At 37.7% G+C, this 17,327-nt stretch overlaps 1 protein-coding gene across 1 annotated transcript in view; it reads left to right on the forward strand.

Annotated features, from left to right (window-relative positions):
* Positions 1–9,548, forward strand: part of LOC133644742 (LIM homeobox transcription factor 1-alpha-like) — a 36,962-nt gene extending 27,414 nt beyond the window's left edge. Inside the window, exons 4-7 of the mRNA XM_062039459.1 lie at positions 1,052–1,129; positions 1,406–1,472; positions 8,911–9,084; positions 9,225–9,548. Coding sequence (XP_061895443.1) covers positions 1,052–1,129; positions 1,406–1,472; positions 8,911–9,084; positions 9,225–9,346 — 441 coding nt within the window. The 3' untranslated portion in view covers positions 9,347–9,548. The remainder of the gene's footprint in view (positions 1–1,051; positions 1,130–1,405; positions 1,473–8,910; positions 9,085–9,224) is intronic.
* The last annotated feature ends 7,779 nt before the right edge of the window (positions 9,549–17,327 follow it).

Consider the following 17,327-nt stretch of genomic DNA (forward strand, 5'->3'; position numbering starts at 1 on the left):
TAACACAGACCACTTGTACAGGAAAGGACAGAGCAGGCTGTACTTCCTGAGGAGGCTGCACTCCTTCAACATCTGTAAAAAACTCTTGTGGATGTACTACCAGTCTGTGGTTGCCAGTGTTCTGTACTACATCGTAGTGTGCTGGGGGGGCAGCATATCTAAGAAGGACAGCTCCAGACTGGAGAAACTGATCAGGCGGGCCGGTTCTACGATTGGAATAAAACTGGACTCACTGGTGACGGTGGAAGAGAAGAGGACTGTGGAAAAACTAGTGAGCATCCTGGATGATGCCAGTCACCCTCTGCATACCGTTGTCAGTAGCCAGAGGAGCCTGTTTAGTGCTAGACTGCTTCATCCCAAGTGCAGGACTAATAGACTCAAAAACTCCTTTGTCCCACACGCCATTAGACTGTACAACTCCTCTCTGGGGGGGAGGGTGGGGGGGTACTAGGATGACAGGGGATGCAAAACAATAACAGGGAAATACTTTTTCATAACATGGTCACTAATGCCTAGTTTCTCTTGTTATATTCTTATTTTACTGTTATATTTTTATTCTCATCGTTGCTTTTTATTTTTATTCTATTGTAATATTTTTCTATTTTGTCTCCATTTATACCCCCATTATTTACTTTTTACAATTTTGTACACTGCTGCTGGAATTTAAATTTTCCTGAGGGAACTCTCCTGAAGGAATCAATAAAGTACTATCTATATATATATATATATATATATATATATATATATATATATATATATATATACAGTATATATAATTGCATCCATGTATACTCACGATAATAAACCCACTCATCATTTCATCAAATGTTTGATACAAAATACGTTTTGTATCATAATTATTAAGGTTTAAAAAAGGTTACATAACTCATGACTTGTACATAAATGACATTTTAAGTTAACCTTGTCAACAATAAAACACATTAATAACCTTGAAGAGACCTCTGTTGTTTATCTACGTATAAAAAAAAAAGAAGAAAAAAATCCCCCCTTCTCTTTTTAATCTCCTTTTCCTGGATCTTTTAATCAAAAGGTCCGGGAGACCTTGGCAGGAGAGACTGGCCTTAGTGTCCGGGTCGTGCAGGTCTGGTTCCAGAACCAAAGAGCCAAGGTAACACATCAACACACACACACACACACACACACACACACACACACACACACACACACACACAGCCTATAATAAAGGAGCTGTGTGTGCCAGAGTGTAAATCAGCGTAGTTATCTCCTCATAGAGGAAACTGATGACATGTCAGAGCACATGAAACCTCATAGGTCCTCGCTTAAAAAAAAAGTGGGGGTTCCTTTTTAGTATACTGAAAGACATCCTTCACCTAATAATGCTGACTAAGCACATTCTTACACTGTGATGATGCGTGTGGTTTAGATGAAGAAACTGGCCAGGAGACAACAACAACAACAGGAACGGCAGGAAGAGCCACCACCTCACAAAGGTATAAGTATTTGTTATGTAATATCGGTGCATTATGTAATACCCTTTCCTCTCATTTTGCAATGACATCACATTCTGTGGTACAATTCTTGAATGCATTTTGTGATAAACTTTGACCCATTTTATAATAACTTCTTACATAATTGAAAAAGTTAGTACTCAATGCATTGAATGCAAAAAACATTTCATATTCATGAGAATTACCGTATTTTCCGGACTATAGGGCGCACCGGATTATAAGGCGCATTAAAGGGGTCATATTATTTTTTTCTTTCTAAATGGAAAACCAATCTTTGTGGTCTACATAACATGTAATGGTGGTTGTTTGGTCAAAATGTTGCATAGATTATGTTTTACAGACCATCTTCAAGCCGCTTTCTGACAGTCGCTTCAGGATGTGACGTTTTGTGATTGATTGATTGATTGAATTGATTGATTGATTGAAACTTTTATTAGTAGATTGCGCAGTACAGTACATATTCCGTACAATTGACCACTAAATGGTAACACCCGAATAAGTTTTTCAACTTGTTTAAGTCGGGGTCCACGTTAATCAATTCATGGTAAATTCATGTGGGCGGTCTTGTTTACGTGGCTCACCTTCGTCAGCGTCTTTTCTCCGTCATCTTTGTTGTAGCGGTGTAGCGTGCAAGGACGGGAGTGGAAGAAGTGTCAAAAGATGGAGCTAACTGTTTTAATGACATTCAGACTTTACTTAAATCGATAACGGAGCAGCATCTCCTCATCCGTGGCTCACTAGTGCAACAACAACGGGAAATGTGTCCCGTGAAAAAACATCCAACCGGAACTCTCTAATAACTAAAGTTCCTTGGGTGAATAATGTAAACTCACTACACCGGTATGTTTTAGTGCTTTCATGGGGAGTTTACTGACAGATATAAGTAAGAACTTTACACTACTTTATATTAGAAATTGCAACAGCGAAGGATGAATGTCACATAACTAAGGCTGAAACGACGCGTCGACGTAGTCGACGTCATCGGTTACGTAAATACGTCGACGCCGTTTTTGTGCGTCGACGCGTCGCATATTTACGTCACACTACCGTCATGGCGGACCGCAAAGCAGACGATCAAAGCAGACGATGCGAGCGGTGCGAGCGAGGGGGGAAAAGCATGCCAAAAGTGGTCAAAAGTGTGGGAGTATTTCAATAAACGGCCTAATAATGTTGTTGTATGCACACTGTGTCGAGCGGAAATGGCCTATCATAGCAGCACAACGGCTATGAACGAACATTTGAAAAGAAAACCATCAACTAGTCAATCGTCCGCGCGAGCATACGTTGTCATCATTACACAAAAACATGAATGTGTTATTTGTATCTGCTAGGGGTGTAACGGTACGTGTTTTGTATTGAACCGTTTCGGCACGGGGCTTTCGGTTCGGCACGGGGGTGTACCGAACGAGTTTCTAAGCTAAAGCTAACTTTAGCTGCTAAAGTCATAACAAGCTGCTTCGCTCTTCTGCCTCTGTCTCAGCACGCAGCATTGTCCCACCCACACAACCACCTGATTGGTACACACGCAGCATTGTCCCACCCACACAACCATCTGATTGGTACACACAAAGCATTATCAGCCAATCAGCAGTGTGTATTCAGAGCGCATGTAGTCAGCGCTTCAGCGTGGAGCAGATAGGTGTTTAGCAGGTGAGCATCAGGCAGCGGACTCTCCCCAAATGATAATAAACACCTCCCAGTCAACTACTAGTAACATCACTATGAGCCCGTTGACCTTCTAGAAATATAAACTGCAGCTCAGCTCACTCGCAGTCCTGGCTTGAGGTGAAGGCTAATTAGCTCTCAGTTCCAGCCACATCGACCCCTTCTGAGCGCCTATTTTCAGCTGCTGGGAATATTGTAAACAAGAAAAGAACCAAACATGTACACATGCTAACCTTTCTTCATTACAACTGTTAGTCACTCACTGGAATGAGTAGAATTGGTTATTGTGTACTGTGTTGGACTGGATGTTTATTTTGCACATTTTAAAAGCAATACTTAATGTTTACAGTGCTCCAGAATATTTAGATTGGCACTTTTTTGTATTGGATGTTTATCTTTATTTTTGCATATTTTAGCAAATAAGCAATACTTTCACTTTTGTTGAAATGTTTACACTGTTGTTACAGAATATTTTGTTTTGCACTTTTTTTGTACTGGATGTTTATCTTTATTTTTGCACATTTTAAAGTAAAATAAGCAATACTTTTACTTTTGAAATGCTTATACTATTGCAGAATATTAAGATTCGCACTGGATGTTGACTTTTATATTTGCACATTAAAAAGCAAATAAGCTACTTTTAATTTTGTTAAATGTTAAAAGTTTTAAATGTTTACATTGTTACAGAATATTTAGTCATGTTGTTGTCAATGTTGACTGAGTGGCCATACTTCTTTTTTTTGTAAATAAAAGCCATGCCTTTTGAAAAAACGGGCCTACATTTATTTTTTCATCTTCATTTTGAATAAAAAAATTATCGGTAAAAGGAAAAATAATCTATAGATTAATCGAAAAAATAATCTATAGATTAACCGATTAATCGAAAAAATAATCTATAGATTAATCGATAGAAAAATAATCGTTAGCTGCAGCCTTACACATAACAAGAAGATAGAGAAAAAGAAGAAGCTTATGGACTACGGTGTCGGTACGGACTACAAAAGCGGACCCATGCAAATTTTCAGGACTTATGCAGATCCCAAACACAGATCAGCAGGTACCAGAAGGTAAAAAAGTTGGTTTTGCATAACACTGCGAAACAAAACGCCAGATAATATGTCTAACCTTATACACACACCATGATAATACTCGTATGTTGAAGCACAGTACAATCCATCAAGCGGTGCGGCTTCATAGCTTACCAAAGTCGTACTAAAACATTTTGATAGATTTTTGAGCGCTGTGTGTAATGTTCTATATTTTCAATGGAACATATACAATGTTGGTGTTGTTTACTTGAGTCATATTGCAGTCTACACATATCTCTTATGTTTGACTGCCATCATATTGCAGTCTACACGTATCTCTAATGTGTGACTGCCATCTACTGGTCACACTTATCATTACACCATGTAACAAATAAAATAGCTTAGATGTCGGTCAGCACAACCAAAATTATTCCGTAAGTTAGGCGTGTTTTGAGAAAATTAAATGATTCTAAGTGCGCCTTTATAGTCCGAAAAATGCAGTAATTGTAATCAAATGTGACTTTATTGATTAATTAAGATTGTGATTGTAAGAAACAAAAGTTACACCTACTGACATGAAAATTACAAGTGCACTGAAATATTGGAAGTTACTCATACTATATGGATAATGTTATGATAATACCATACATGAGACTATTTGGAGGGCCAAATGGGACACAATTTAATAATAAATACATATTTAAATAAATATGTGACCATAATAAATCATGAGATAATGAAATCGATAGATAATTTCAACTTGAATTAATTCAATCATAGAACAATTCAATAACTACATTTAATTTTACATAAATTAATGATACATTTAATAACACAACACTAATTCCAATTTGAATTAAATAATGACACATTTAAGTAATATTTCAAAGAGTTATTTAGTTAACTCATGTTGTCTCAGTTGGCGCTCCATAAAACTGAGAATAAAAAACACTAATACAAATATGAAACAGAAAATAATTGCATGTTTTTTTTTCAAAAATGTTGCGACGTAAATCTAAATATTTGATGCTTTGCGTTGCAGTTCTTTTTAATTATGGCATGCGATTCAATGAATTATTACATAATGCACCATATTGTTACATTTTGTTCTATTTAGTAGTAACAATTTCAAAGTTATTATAAAAAGTGTCAGAGTTGATGACAAAATACATTCAAGAATGTTACTAAAAAATGTGGCATCATTACATAATGAGGTGAACATATATGACATCGTTACGAGTGCTCTGACATAATTATTTGTTTTATTGCGATTAATCACACTTTTAAATTTGGATTAATCGTGATTAATCACAGGTCATTACTCTTGTGCATAAGTTAAACAAGCTTAAAAAAGACCCCAATATTTGGACACAAAAGCAATTTCATTGTCAGAATGTCATCCAGGAACATTTTTTTAAATAATTTAAATATCTGTGGTTAAGGTAAAGCTCTTTAGTGCCGCCCTAGTGGCTCCCTGGAGCATTTTTAAAAAAAGGATTGAAAAAGGAAAAAGATGGGGGGGGAAATACTTGTTTTGTTTTAGTATGTTTTTTGTTTGAGGACAAACATGACACAAACCTTCCCAATTGTTAGAAAGCCCACTGTTTAATATGTTTGTGTGTATGCTTCACTGATGAGAGTATTTGGTGAACATCGTTTTGTCCTACTAATTTTGGCGTGTATTGAACTCACCAAAGTGTGGACTGTGACAGAACAGTTGGTTTACATGTAAAATCTTCCACTCCTTTGTCTCATTTTGTCCACCAAAAGTTACATACTGTGCGTGAATGCACAAAGGTGCGCTTTGTTGACATTATTGACTTGTTGGAGTGCTAATCAGACATATTTGGTCAGTGCATGACTGCAAGCTAATCAATGCTAACATGCTATTTAGGCTAGCTGTATGTACATATTGCATCATTATGCCTCATTTGTAGGTATATTTGAGCTCATTTAATATCCTTTACTGTTATCCTCTTTGTATATAATTTAGTTTTGCATGTCTCATGACACATTATCTGTATGTAACATTGGCTGCATTTTATATTGTTGTTTGTGTGCCATGTTGTTCCAGACCACAGCAAACATGACCTAGCTTGCCAAAGATTGTAATAAATCTATTTAAAGAAGACAGCCTGCCGTTTCCTTTAACTTGGACACACACATCTATACCTTTGGCCATTAATAGCCAGTAATTTCCAGGAGTTATCTCACCTTCTGAGTAGCCTCTGAATTACTAATGGTTTCTAATGGTGTAAAAATGTGTAGATTAAATATTACATTTCAACATTTCTGTCAACGAAGATTTGCTTCAGCCTGCGACAAATAGTAATTTTGATAGTAGGCTAATATAGCTAATACAGACACTTACATCATGTGTTGCCGTCATTGTAACACTTATATAAGACTTTTAATTTTTTGCGGCTCCAGACAGATTTGTTTTTTGTATTTTTGGTCCAATATGGCTCTTTCAACGTTTTGGATTGCCGACCCCTGAGGTAAAGGAACATGTGCAGTCAAAATAAAAGGCATGATTAATATAATTTATATATATATATATATATATATATATATATATATATATATATATATATATATATGTGTGTGGGAAAAAAATCTATTTCATCTCTACAAGCCTGTTTCATGAGGGGTTTTCCTCAATCCCCCTCATGAAACAGGCTTGTAGAGATGAAATAGTCTTGTGATTTTTTTCCCACACATACATATCACGCTCTACCACGGTATCGAGCACTATTTTTTTGGATAATCTAATTAAGACATATATATATATATATATATATATATATATATATATATATATATATATATATATATATATATATATATATATATATATATATATATATATATATATATATATATATATATAAATATATACGTGCATAATGCAATATTTTTGGGTGATTAATCACGAGTTAAGTCGTTATTTTTGATAAGATATACCTGTATATTGCACAGAAGAAGCAGAAGGCTGAGAATGTCTATTTGTAATTGAACCACAGCGTATTCTCCACACAGAATTTAAATTGACCGCAATTTCCAACTGTTTACTTTGTCACCGACTCCACCAAGTTGGGTTAGAAATATTTAACTACAGTGCGTAACATATTGGGACCTATATAATATTCATTGAACTAAGTGAAAGAAATAAACTGGCCCGTGCCATACTTCCTGTGTTCTGTGGCAAAAGGTTTACCAACGTACTATCGCACGGCCACACCAATATTCCTGCGTTGATTCATGCATTATGCATTGTTTTTTCTTATTTATATAATTGCTTAATTTTTCTCAAATTTATTTTTTGATCTATTATTTATTTAATACATTATTTGAACACATCTTTCATCATTTTTTTTTTTTTTTTACATCTAATTAACAAATTATTTAAGCACATTCTTTCATCCCAAGATAACAATAGTGACTCAGCAGTTTCTAAAATACTAAAAATGGGTTTAATTAAATAAGCACTGCTTCTTCCTACTCCTCTTCGAGCATGCAAACGTGATGTTCCAAAGCAGGGGTCACCAACGCGGTGCCCGCGGGCACCAGGTAGCCCGTAAGGACCAGATGAGTAGCCCGCTGGCCTGTTCTAAAAATAGCTCAAATAGCAGCACTTACCAGTGAGCTGCCTCTATTTTTTAAATTGTATTTATTTACTAGCAAGCTGGTCTCACTTTGCCCGACATTTTTAATTCTAAGAGAGACAAAACTCAAATAAAATTTGAAAATCCAAGAAAATATGTTAAAGACTTGGTCTTCACTTGTTTAAATAAATTCATGATTTTTTTTTACTTTGCTTCTTATAACTTTCAGAAAGACAATTTTAGAGAAAAAAATACAACCTTAAAAATGATTTTAGGATTTTTAAACACATATACCTTTTTACCTTTTAAATTCCTTCCTTTTCTTTCCTGACAATTTAAATCAATGTTCAAGTAAATTTTAGTTTTTTATTGTAAAGAATAATAAATACATTTTAATTGAATTCTTCATTTTAGCTTCTGTTTTTTCGACGAAGAATATTTGTGAAATATTTCTTCAAACTTATTATGATTAAAATTCAAAACAATTATTCCGGCAAATCTAGAAAATCTGTAGAATCAAATTTAAATCTTATTTCAAAGGCTTTTGGATTTCTTTTAAAATTTTTGTTCTGGAAAATCTAGAAGAAATAATGATTTGTCTTTGTTAGAAATATAGCTTGGTCCAATTTGTTATATATTCTAACAAAGTGCAGATTGGATTTTAACCTATTTAAAACATGTCATCAAAATTCTAAAATTAATCTTAATCAGGAAAAATTAGTAATGATGTTCCATAAATTCTTTTTTAAATTTTTTCGAAAAGATTCGAATTAGCTAGTTTTTCTCTTCTTTTTTTCGGTTGAATTTTGAATTTTAAAGAGTCGAAATTGAAGATAAACTATGTTTCAAAATGTAATTGTCATTTTTTTCGTGTTTTCTCCTCTTTTAAACCGTTCAATTAAGTGTAAATATCATTAATTATTAATAATAACATAGAGTTAAAGGTAAATTGAGCAAATTGGCTATTTCTGGCAATTTATTTAAGTGTGTATCAAACTGGTAGCCCTTCACATTAATCAGTACCCAAGAAGTAGCTCTTGGTTTCAAAAAGGTTGGTGACCCCTGTTCCAAACAAACATATCATTAACTTTTTTTTTCTTTTCTTTTTTTTTTGCTCCACAGCGCCTCCCAGCGGCACCCTGACCTCTCCGCCGGAGCACCTGGGTTCCTCCTACTCCCAAGTCCAGCAGCAGCAGATGGGACCCAAAAGGGTGGAGCAGCAGGACTTTGACACAGACCCCTTCCGACAGGGCCTGACCCCTCCTCAGATGCCAGGGGATCACATGCACCCCTACGGTAAAGAGCACGGGGCTGTCACATGACGTGACACCCATGATTTGACGAAAATTAATACATGTGGAGAATGTAACAAAATAAACTGACTTGACTAATTACATCCAGAAGAAATTAAAACCAGTTAAATGTGCCTCACTCAGGTTTCAATGAGGCGCTTTTCGGCGACGTGGCCGAGGGCGACTGCTTGTCTCTGGGCAACACGTCCCTCCTCACGCCCATGGACCGCCTCTACTCCATGCAGGACGCCTACTTCGCCTCCTGAGAGACACGGCAACATATTTTGCTCCGACAGAGGAGGTGACGCGACACTGTCACACGCGCAATAGTGTTCATCCATGACACCTCCCAGTGTACTTGAACGCCACACCACGAGATTACCAGGATGTTAGGTGTAAATACTGTAGCCGTTTGAATGAGTATTTATTCTTCTTGCAGTGTGTGTTCACTTGGAATGAATGATAGCAATAAATAATGGCCGAAAAAATTAACTTTTCGCCATCTTATTTTTTTTCTGCGTCTCAGCTTCTCCGACACTTTAGACCAGGGGTCCCCAAACTTTTTGACTCGGGGGCCGCATTGGGCTAAAAAAATGTATGTATGTATATGTATATAATATATATATATATATGTATATATATATATATATATATATATATATATATATATATATATATATATATATATATATATATATATATATATATATATATATATATATATATATTATATATATATATATATATATATATATATATATGTATGTATGTATGTATGTATGTGTGTAGTCGAGGTTTCTGTGGTTTATCTGTTATACAGTGCTCAATACCGGGGTAGAGCGGAATATACATTAGGTCAGGAAAAAACACAAGAGGCTATATCATCCCTACAAGCCTGACGAGCAGGGAAACATCAGGGCTGCCTCAGGCTAAATTAAGGCCCTAAGCATATGTTAAAAAAAAAATTTTTAAACATCACACTTTTTTTTTTTAAATATAAAACTATTTTTTTAATACTTTATTAATCAAACTTGAATTAATTTTTATGTTTGTTTTGTACAAAAACAAATGAATGAGGAATAAATTGTTCGATATATTTTTTACGAACAAAATTACAATTTTAACATAATTTAAACATAAATTTCTAACTCTTCCCAACTTCGGTCCAACAAGGATTCGAACCCAGTACAGCAGGCTTTTTAAAGACAAACATAACGCTTTGACCAAGTAGGACTGCAAGGTGAAATCAGACATTTTATTTTTATCAGTGACGGAGCAGGAAGGGGCTGGGAATATGTTTCAGTAAAATGTAATATGAAGCTGTCATTCATTAATTGACATTTTACATGTGCTTCTGCGCGTGTTCTGTGCATTTTAATTTTAATTTTGATAATTTAATACTAAAAATCCAAACACTAATAAAAATGAACACACATTTCTTCCATTTTTAAAACTTGGGATAAAGTGAAATATTGTGGGAAATTAAATATTTACCACTATTTTCTAAAAGTTATTATACAGGTGTCTCATTTGGTTTTTTTTGCAAGCCACATCACAGTTATGGCTGCCTTTTAATAGTAATTATGTTTTCAAATGTATAAATTACGAAAGGGACAAGTGGTAGAAAATGGATGGATGGATGGAATTTACTATACATTTGATTATTAGTTTTTTGTATGTACAAAATGCTGGATGAGTTGCTTTGAAATCATAATGCAAGGTGTTTTGTTTGTATTTGTTGCATGATAAGATAATATGTGTCACGCTTGGGTCGCATTTTACTGCGCGGATCGTTCTCTCAAGATGCAGCAGGAACTCTGGAGGCAAGGTGCAGGTAAGGAAATGATTTATTCCTCATAAATTATACAGGATAATAAGTAAACAGAAAAGTGTGCCCATTGCACGGGTAGCTCTGGCAAAGCTAACGGAAAAACTTGGCGCAGAAAACACGAGCAAAGAAACAAGGAATCGTCAAACGTAACTTTTGCTTAAAGCAAACAAGACAGCCAGATAGCGTGTGGCGAAAAACAGGAATAAGTAGCTCTCTAATTAGTGCCCAGGAGCAGGTGAGCGTCCCGAAGACTAATCAGGAGCATCTGAAACTAATCAGCACCTATGACAACTAAAACACAAACCCAGGGGTGCTGAAAACAGAACCGAGGGAGTCAAAAACTGAACAAAACATGATCCGGGCAATGGATCATGACAATATTACATTTGAAAAGATATACAATTTCCTGTATTACATAAATGTTTTCTGTCAAAAGGGAAAAACATTTATAAATGTAGTCAGAAGGATGAGGTGCTTTAATGACACACATTATTTCCAGGCTTTCTCAAGCCACGTTAAAGGATCTGGAGGACCAAATCCTATATTATAGCTCAGTTTGACACCTGAGCTATAATATATCAACTTCGATTGCTTTATAGAGGATGTTTATGTGATTAAGGCAGGGGTGTCAAACTCATTTTAGATGGAGAAAAATCTACTCCCAAGTGAGCCGGACTGGTAAAATCACGGCATGATAACTTAAAAATAAAGACAACTTCTGATTGTTTTCTTTGTTTAAAAATAGAACAAGCACATTTTGAAAATGTACAAATCATAATGTTGTTGGGGGTTTTTTTTTTGTTACACTTACATGTTGCGGTTAATAGTATTTTACCTTTATTTTTTGTTATTTATACTTTCCGAATAAATTATGTGATATTGTTCATCAGTCAACTCATTGGTGTTCATTTTCAATCTATCAATATAAACAAATAATATCAAAATCAAGTTACAGTATGTTATTTATGTAGTTTGCTCTTTTTCCTTGACTGGTGCACTAACATCTTGTGGTTTATTATTTTTTTTACTTATGTAGCATAATCTACAAAGATACAAATAATTGCTATTGCAACCTCTAGTGGACACATTTAGAACAGCCGTTTATTTGGTCTCCCCTAGAGGGGGGGGGGGGGGGGTTACCCACATATGCGGTCCTCTCCAAGGTTTCTCGTAGTCATTCACATTGACGTCCCACTGGGGTGAGTTTTCCTTGCCCGTATGTGGGCTCTGTACCGAGGATGTCGTTGTGGCTTGTACAGCCCTTTGAGACACTTGTGATTTAGGGCTATATAAGTAAACATTGATTGATTGATTGAATTCAAAAATTTCGGCTCATTTTTATACTTAGCAAACTCATCCCGCGGGCATGGAGGTTTAGACCTACTCCATGTGCAAAGTGCCTTGACATAACGCCTGTTGTGATTTGGACTTATATAAATACAATTGGATTAATAATAGTTGTACAAAAGACTGTCTCTGTAACGCGTGTTTTCTTTTGTGTCATTGGAGTTGCTTGAGTGTAGTTCACTTTTACAACACCGGAGGGGGCAGTGAACGCATCATTGCATCAGCGAGCCCTGAATGTTACTGTGAACTTGATTGATTGATTGATTGATTGAAACTTTTATTAGTAAATTGCACAGTTCAGTACATATTCCATACAATTGACCACTTAATGGTAACACCCGAATAAGTTTTTCAACTTGTTTAAGTCGTTGTCAATTTGTTTAATTGGCAGTGTGCGTCGATACAAAAGTGAGATACTTTATATACACTTTAATGTCACTTGCTACGTGATATCTCAGCGCGGACACTCTAACCACAAGGCCACTGAGCAGGTTAAGCTTTTCAATCTGGCCCGCCGAACATTCCCAAATCATTTATTTTACATCTTTAAGATTGAAACTGTAGCTGCCATTATGATGTGCAGTGATGTTTGCAAATTACCGTAAGTCTTGAACTATACAAAGTATTTCAATGGTTGGGATATGGGCTTTTGCATGATGTACTAGTTACTATGGTAATCTAATAAATTACTATGGTAATCTACGTCAGTGTTTTTCAACCTTTTTTGAGCCAAGGCACATTTTTTGCGTTGAAAAAATCCGGAGGCACACCACCAGCAGAAATCATTAAAAACGAAACTCAGTTGACAGTAAAAAGTCGTTGTCGCAAATGTTGGATATGACTTTAAACCATAACCAAGCATGCATCACTATAGCTCTTGTCTCAAAGTAGGTGTACTGTCACATCATGCCGTGACTTATTTTGAGTTTTTTTGCTGTTTTCCTGTGTGTAGTGTTTTAGTTCTTGTCTTGCGCTCCTATTTTGGTGGCTTTTTCTCTTTTTTTGGTATTTTCCTGTAGCAGCTTCATGTCTTCCTTTGAGCGATATTTCCCGCATCTACTTTGTTTTAGCAATCAAGAATATGTCCGTTGTTTTTATCCTTCTTTGTGGGGACATTGTTGATTGTCATGTCATGTTCGGATGTACATTGTGGACGCCGTCTTCGCTCCACAGTAAGTCTTTGCTGTCGTCCAGCAATCTGTTTTTGTTTACTTTGTAGCCAGTTCAGTTTTAGTGTCATTCTGCATAGCCTTCTCTAAGCTTTAATGCCTTTTCTTAGGGGAACTCACCTTTTGGTTATTTTTGGTTTAAGCATTAGACATCTTTTTACCTTCACACTGCCTTCCGCTGTTCATGACATCTACAAAGCAATTACATACCGGCTGCCACCTACTGATATGGAAGAGTATTACACGGTTACTCTGCCGATCTCTAGACAGCAAAGACACTCAACAACAACACATCATTTGCAGACTATAATTACTGGTCTGCAAAAAATATCTGTCAGGGACAGAAGCAGAAGGAGATTTTTACAACAAAGTTCTAAAGCTCAGTGATATATCAGATTGTAGGTGAGGTTTTTTTTAACCTTTGCGTTCATATTTCGCTCTTTGTTGCATTTTTGTGTGTGTTTCGCTTCATTGTAAAATATGTGGATGGAGAGAGGGTGTGACGTTCATATGTTGTCAATATTCAGTGTTTTATCCTTCATAGTTAATACTGTAAATCTCACATTCTTTATTTTCATGTACATTCTGGGTGTCTTTTTAGCATTCAATCAGACATTATTGTGAGGTTTTGTATTGGTGTTCCTAAAAATCAGATATGCCGGCCCCCAGACACATTTTTTTCTCTAAATTTGGCCCCCCCGAGGTAAAATAATTGCCCAGGCCTGCCCTGGACTCACCTGTGCTGCCAGAGAAAGCAGGAATGCACCAGATTCCACACACTGCCCAGTGGTGACCCACAGCAGATATTAGGCCCTCGCCACGAACCCTCCTCTCCCCGACTCGCCATCTCGTGTTTCCCGCTGCATGAAACCAGAGCTCGCCGAGCAGAGAGCGCGAGTCAACGGTCAGGAACAATCTAGGCGTCTGTCACCGCGCCGCGCTCGTGCCAAGGCGAGCGTGCAGCGGGGGCCCCCCTCTCTTTGTGTGGAGTATCACCGCGCTTCGGCCCTTTGTCCTTCGGAGCAGATGACGGGAGGAGAGCCAAGTAGGGACGAGATGAACATCCCTCAAACCCCCGCCATCATACGGTCACGGCGGGCGGCGATAACCTCGTTATTGTGCTGAAGGTAGCCCGACAGTTTCCTGTCAGCGCCGCGGTTATTTATTGCGGCGTACGTGCCAAGAGCGGGCCACACACACACACTGTCTGTCTTTCGGCCGCCATAATTGGCTTCACGCTGGTGCAACGCCAGCACAGATCAAATATTCGCTCTGCTGAAGATGCTCCTTGATTCCACACTCAAAGCGCCAATTAGTCTTTTTTTTTTTTTACAAAATAGTGCTGACAAATTTGATATAAAGTAGCCAGAATGTGAAATATTCACTTCAATATGATTAGAAATATCAATCAATTGATTTATACAGCCTTCATTCACAATAATATTGTGGAAGTCTCTCTATGGTGGGTGGGTGGCTTCTCCTGAGTCCGATAGATCTTTCGTGAGGTTTGAGCCAGTCTTTTATTGTCATACACAAGTCTCGCAGCAACATATACTTTAGGCCTTTTCAGTCCGGCGTGTCTCTGCTCTCTGTGCGTGTGTCACTCTGCTCCAACTCCCCACTACGTGTCTCGTCCCGGCTGCTGCTAATAAGGGCAACAGGTGATTAGATAACAAATCCCAGCTGGGTAATCTACTCACCTGCCGCTGTCTTCGAGGCCGGTCCTTATACCATACTTGCCAACTTTGAGACCTCCGAATTCGGGAGGTGGGGGGTGTTGAGGTGGGCGGGGTTTGGTGGTAGCGGGGGTGTATATTGTTGCGTAATGTAGAGTTAGTGCTGCAAGGGATGCTGGGTATTTGTTCTGTTGTGTTTATGTTGTGTTACGGTGCGGATGTTCTCCCGAAATGTGTTTGTTATTCTTGTTTGGTGTGGGTTCACAGTGTGGTCCATATTTGTAACAGTGTTAAAGTTGTTCATACGGATACCCTCAGTGTGACCTGTATGGCTGTTGACCAAGTATGTCTTGCAATCACTTATGTGTGTATAAAAGACTGGGCCGGCACGCCGTTTGAAAAGAGGAAAAGCGAACGCTATAATCAGTGCCTTTAAGGCATGCCCCCCATATTGTTGTACGGTTGGAGATCGGGAGAAATTCGGGAGAATGGTTGCCCCGGGAGATTTTCGGGAGGGTTGGCAAGTATGCCTTACACAGCCCGCCCCGCGGCAGGCCCGCAGGCCACACCTCCCTCCACAAATATGTCAAATTTGCCTTTACGCATTTGCTCCTGGGCCGCACAGAAACATTAAGTAATTATTAACTTTCGCCTGTCCCACTAAACACACCAATAGCTTGTTTATAGATGTACCATATTTTTCTAGAAGGCGCACTTAAAATCCTTTCATTTTCTCCAAAATCGACAGTGCGCCTTATAACCCGGTGCGCCTAATGTACGGAATAATTCTGGTTGTGCTTACTGACCGCAAAGCAATTTTTTTTGGTACATGGTGTAATGCTAAGTGTGACCAGTACGTGGCAGTCACACATAAGAGATACGTGTAGACTGCAATATGACGCCAGTAAACAACACCAAAACTTTAAATGTTCCATTGAAAATAAAGAACATTACACACGGCACTCAAAAATCTGTCAAAAATGTTTTAGTACGACTTTGAAGCCGCACCGCTTGATGCATTGTCAGCCCATTACGGCTAACGTAGTCAGAGATACAAGTATTACTATGGTGTGTGTATAAGGACCGCAAAATGGCACCCATTAGCGGACATATTATCTGACGTTTTGTTTCGCAATATTATGCAAAACCAACTTTTCTTACCTTCTGGTACCTGCTGATGTGTATTTGGGATCTGCATAAGTCCTGAAAATTTGCGCACGTCCGCCACTGTAGTCTGTGTCGATAAGCTTCTTCTTTTTCTCTATCTTCTTGTTATGCGACATTCACCCTCTGCTGTTGCCATTTCTAATATAAAGTAGCATAAAGTTCTCAATTATATCTCGCTATGAAAGCGCTAAAACATACCGGTGTAGTGAGTTTACATAATTCACCCAAGGAACTTTAGTTATTAGAGAGTTCCTGTCGGACGGTTTTTCACGGGACACATTTCCGGCGATGTTGTTGCACTAGTGAGCCATGGATGAGGAAATTCTGCTTCGTTGTTGATTTAAATAAAGTCTGAATGTCATTAAAACAGTTAGCTCCATCTTTTGACACTTCTTCCACTCCCGTCCTTGCACGCTACACCGCTACAACAAAGATGACGGAGAAAAGACGCTGTCGAAGGCGAGCCACGTAAATAAGACCGCCCACAAAACGGCTGTCAGAAAGCGACTTGAAGATGATCTGTAAAACATCATCTATGCAACATTTTGACCAAAGAACCACCATTACATGTTATGTAGACCACAAGGAAGTGTTTTACATTGAGAAAGAAATCATAATATGACTCCTTTAATGCGCCTTATGATCCGGGGAACCTTTTGTATGAAAAAAGACCTGAATAGACCCGCTCATCGGCAGTGCGTCTTATAATCCGGAGCACCCTATGGTCCAGAAAATACGGTATATTACAACTCCTGATAGGAAGTCACCATTTGTTATAGTACATTAATGCACATTAATAAACATATAAAATGTCGTCGCGGTACTCCTCCAGCTGGGCGAACGTGGTCGGGCAGTCCGAGTAATCGTTGACGTACAGGATGCTCTCCTCCTGCGGGGCGCAGGTCACATGATTTGACAGCAATACCACAACCAACCACCAGGGGGTGATGATATATAATGCTTGTTTTGAGTCCCCAATACTCTGCACCTTTTTTTAACCTTCCAGCTAACCTAAGATTTTGGTACGCACCTGGTCAGCGCCGTCAGCCTCCTTGTC

Source organism: Entelurus aequoreus, linkage group LG27, assembly GCF_033978785.1.
Source record: "Entelurus aequoreus isolate RoL-2023_Sb linkage group LG27, RoL_Eaeq_v1.1, whole genome shotgun sequence".
Taxonomy (NCBI): domain Eukaryota; kingdom Metazoa; phylum Chordata; class Actinopteri; order Syngnathiformes; family Syngnathidae; genus Entelurus; species Entelurus aequoreus.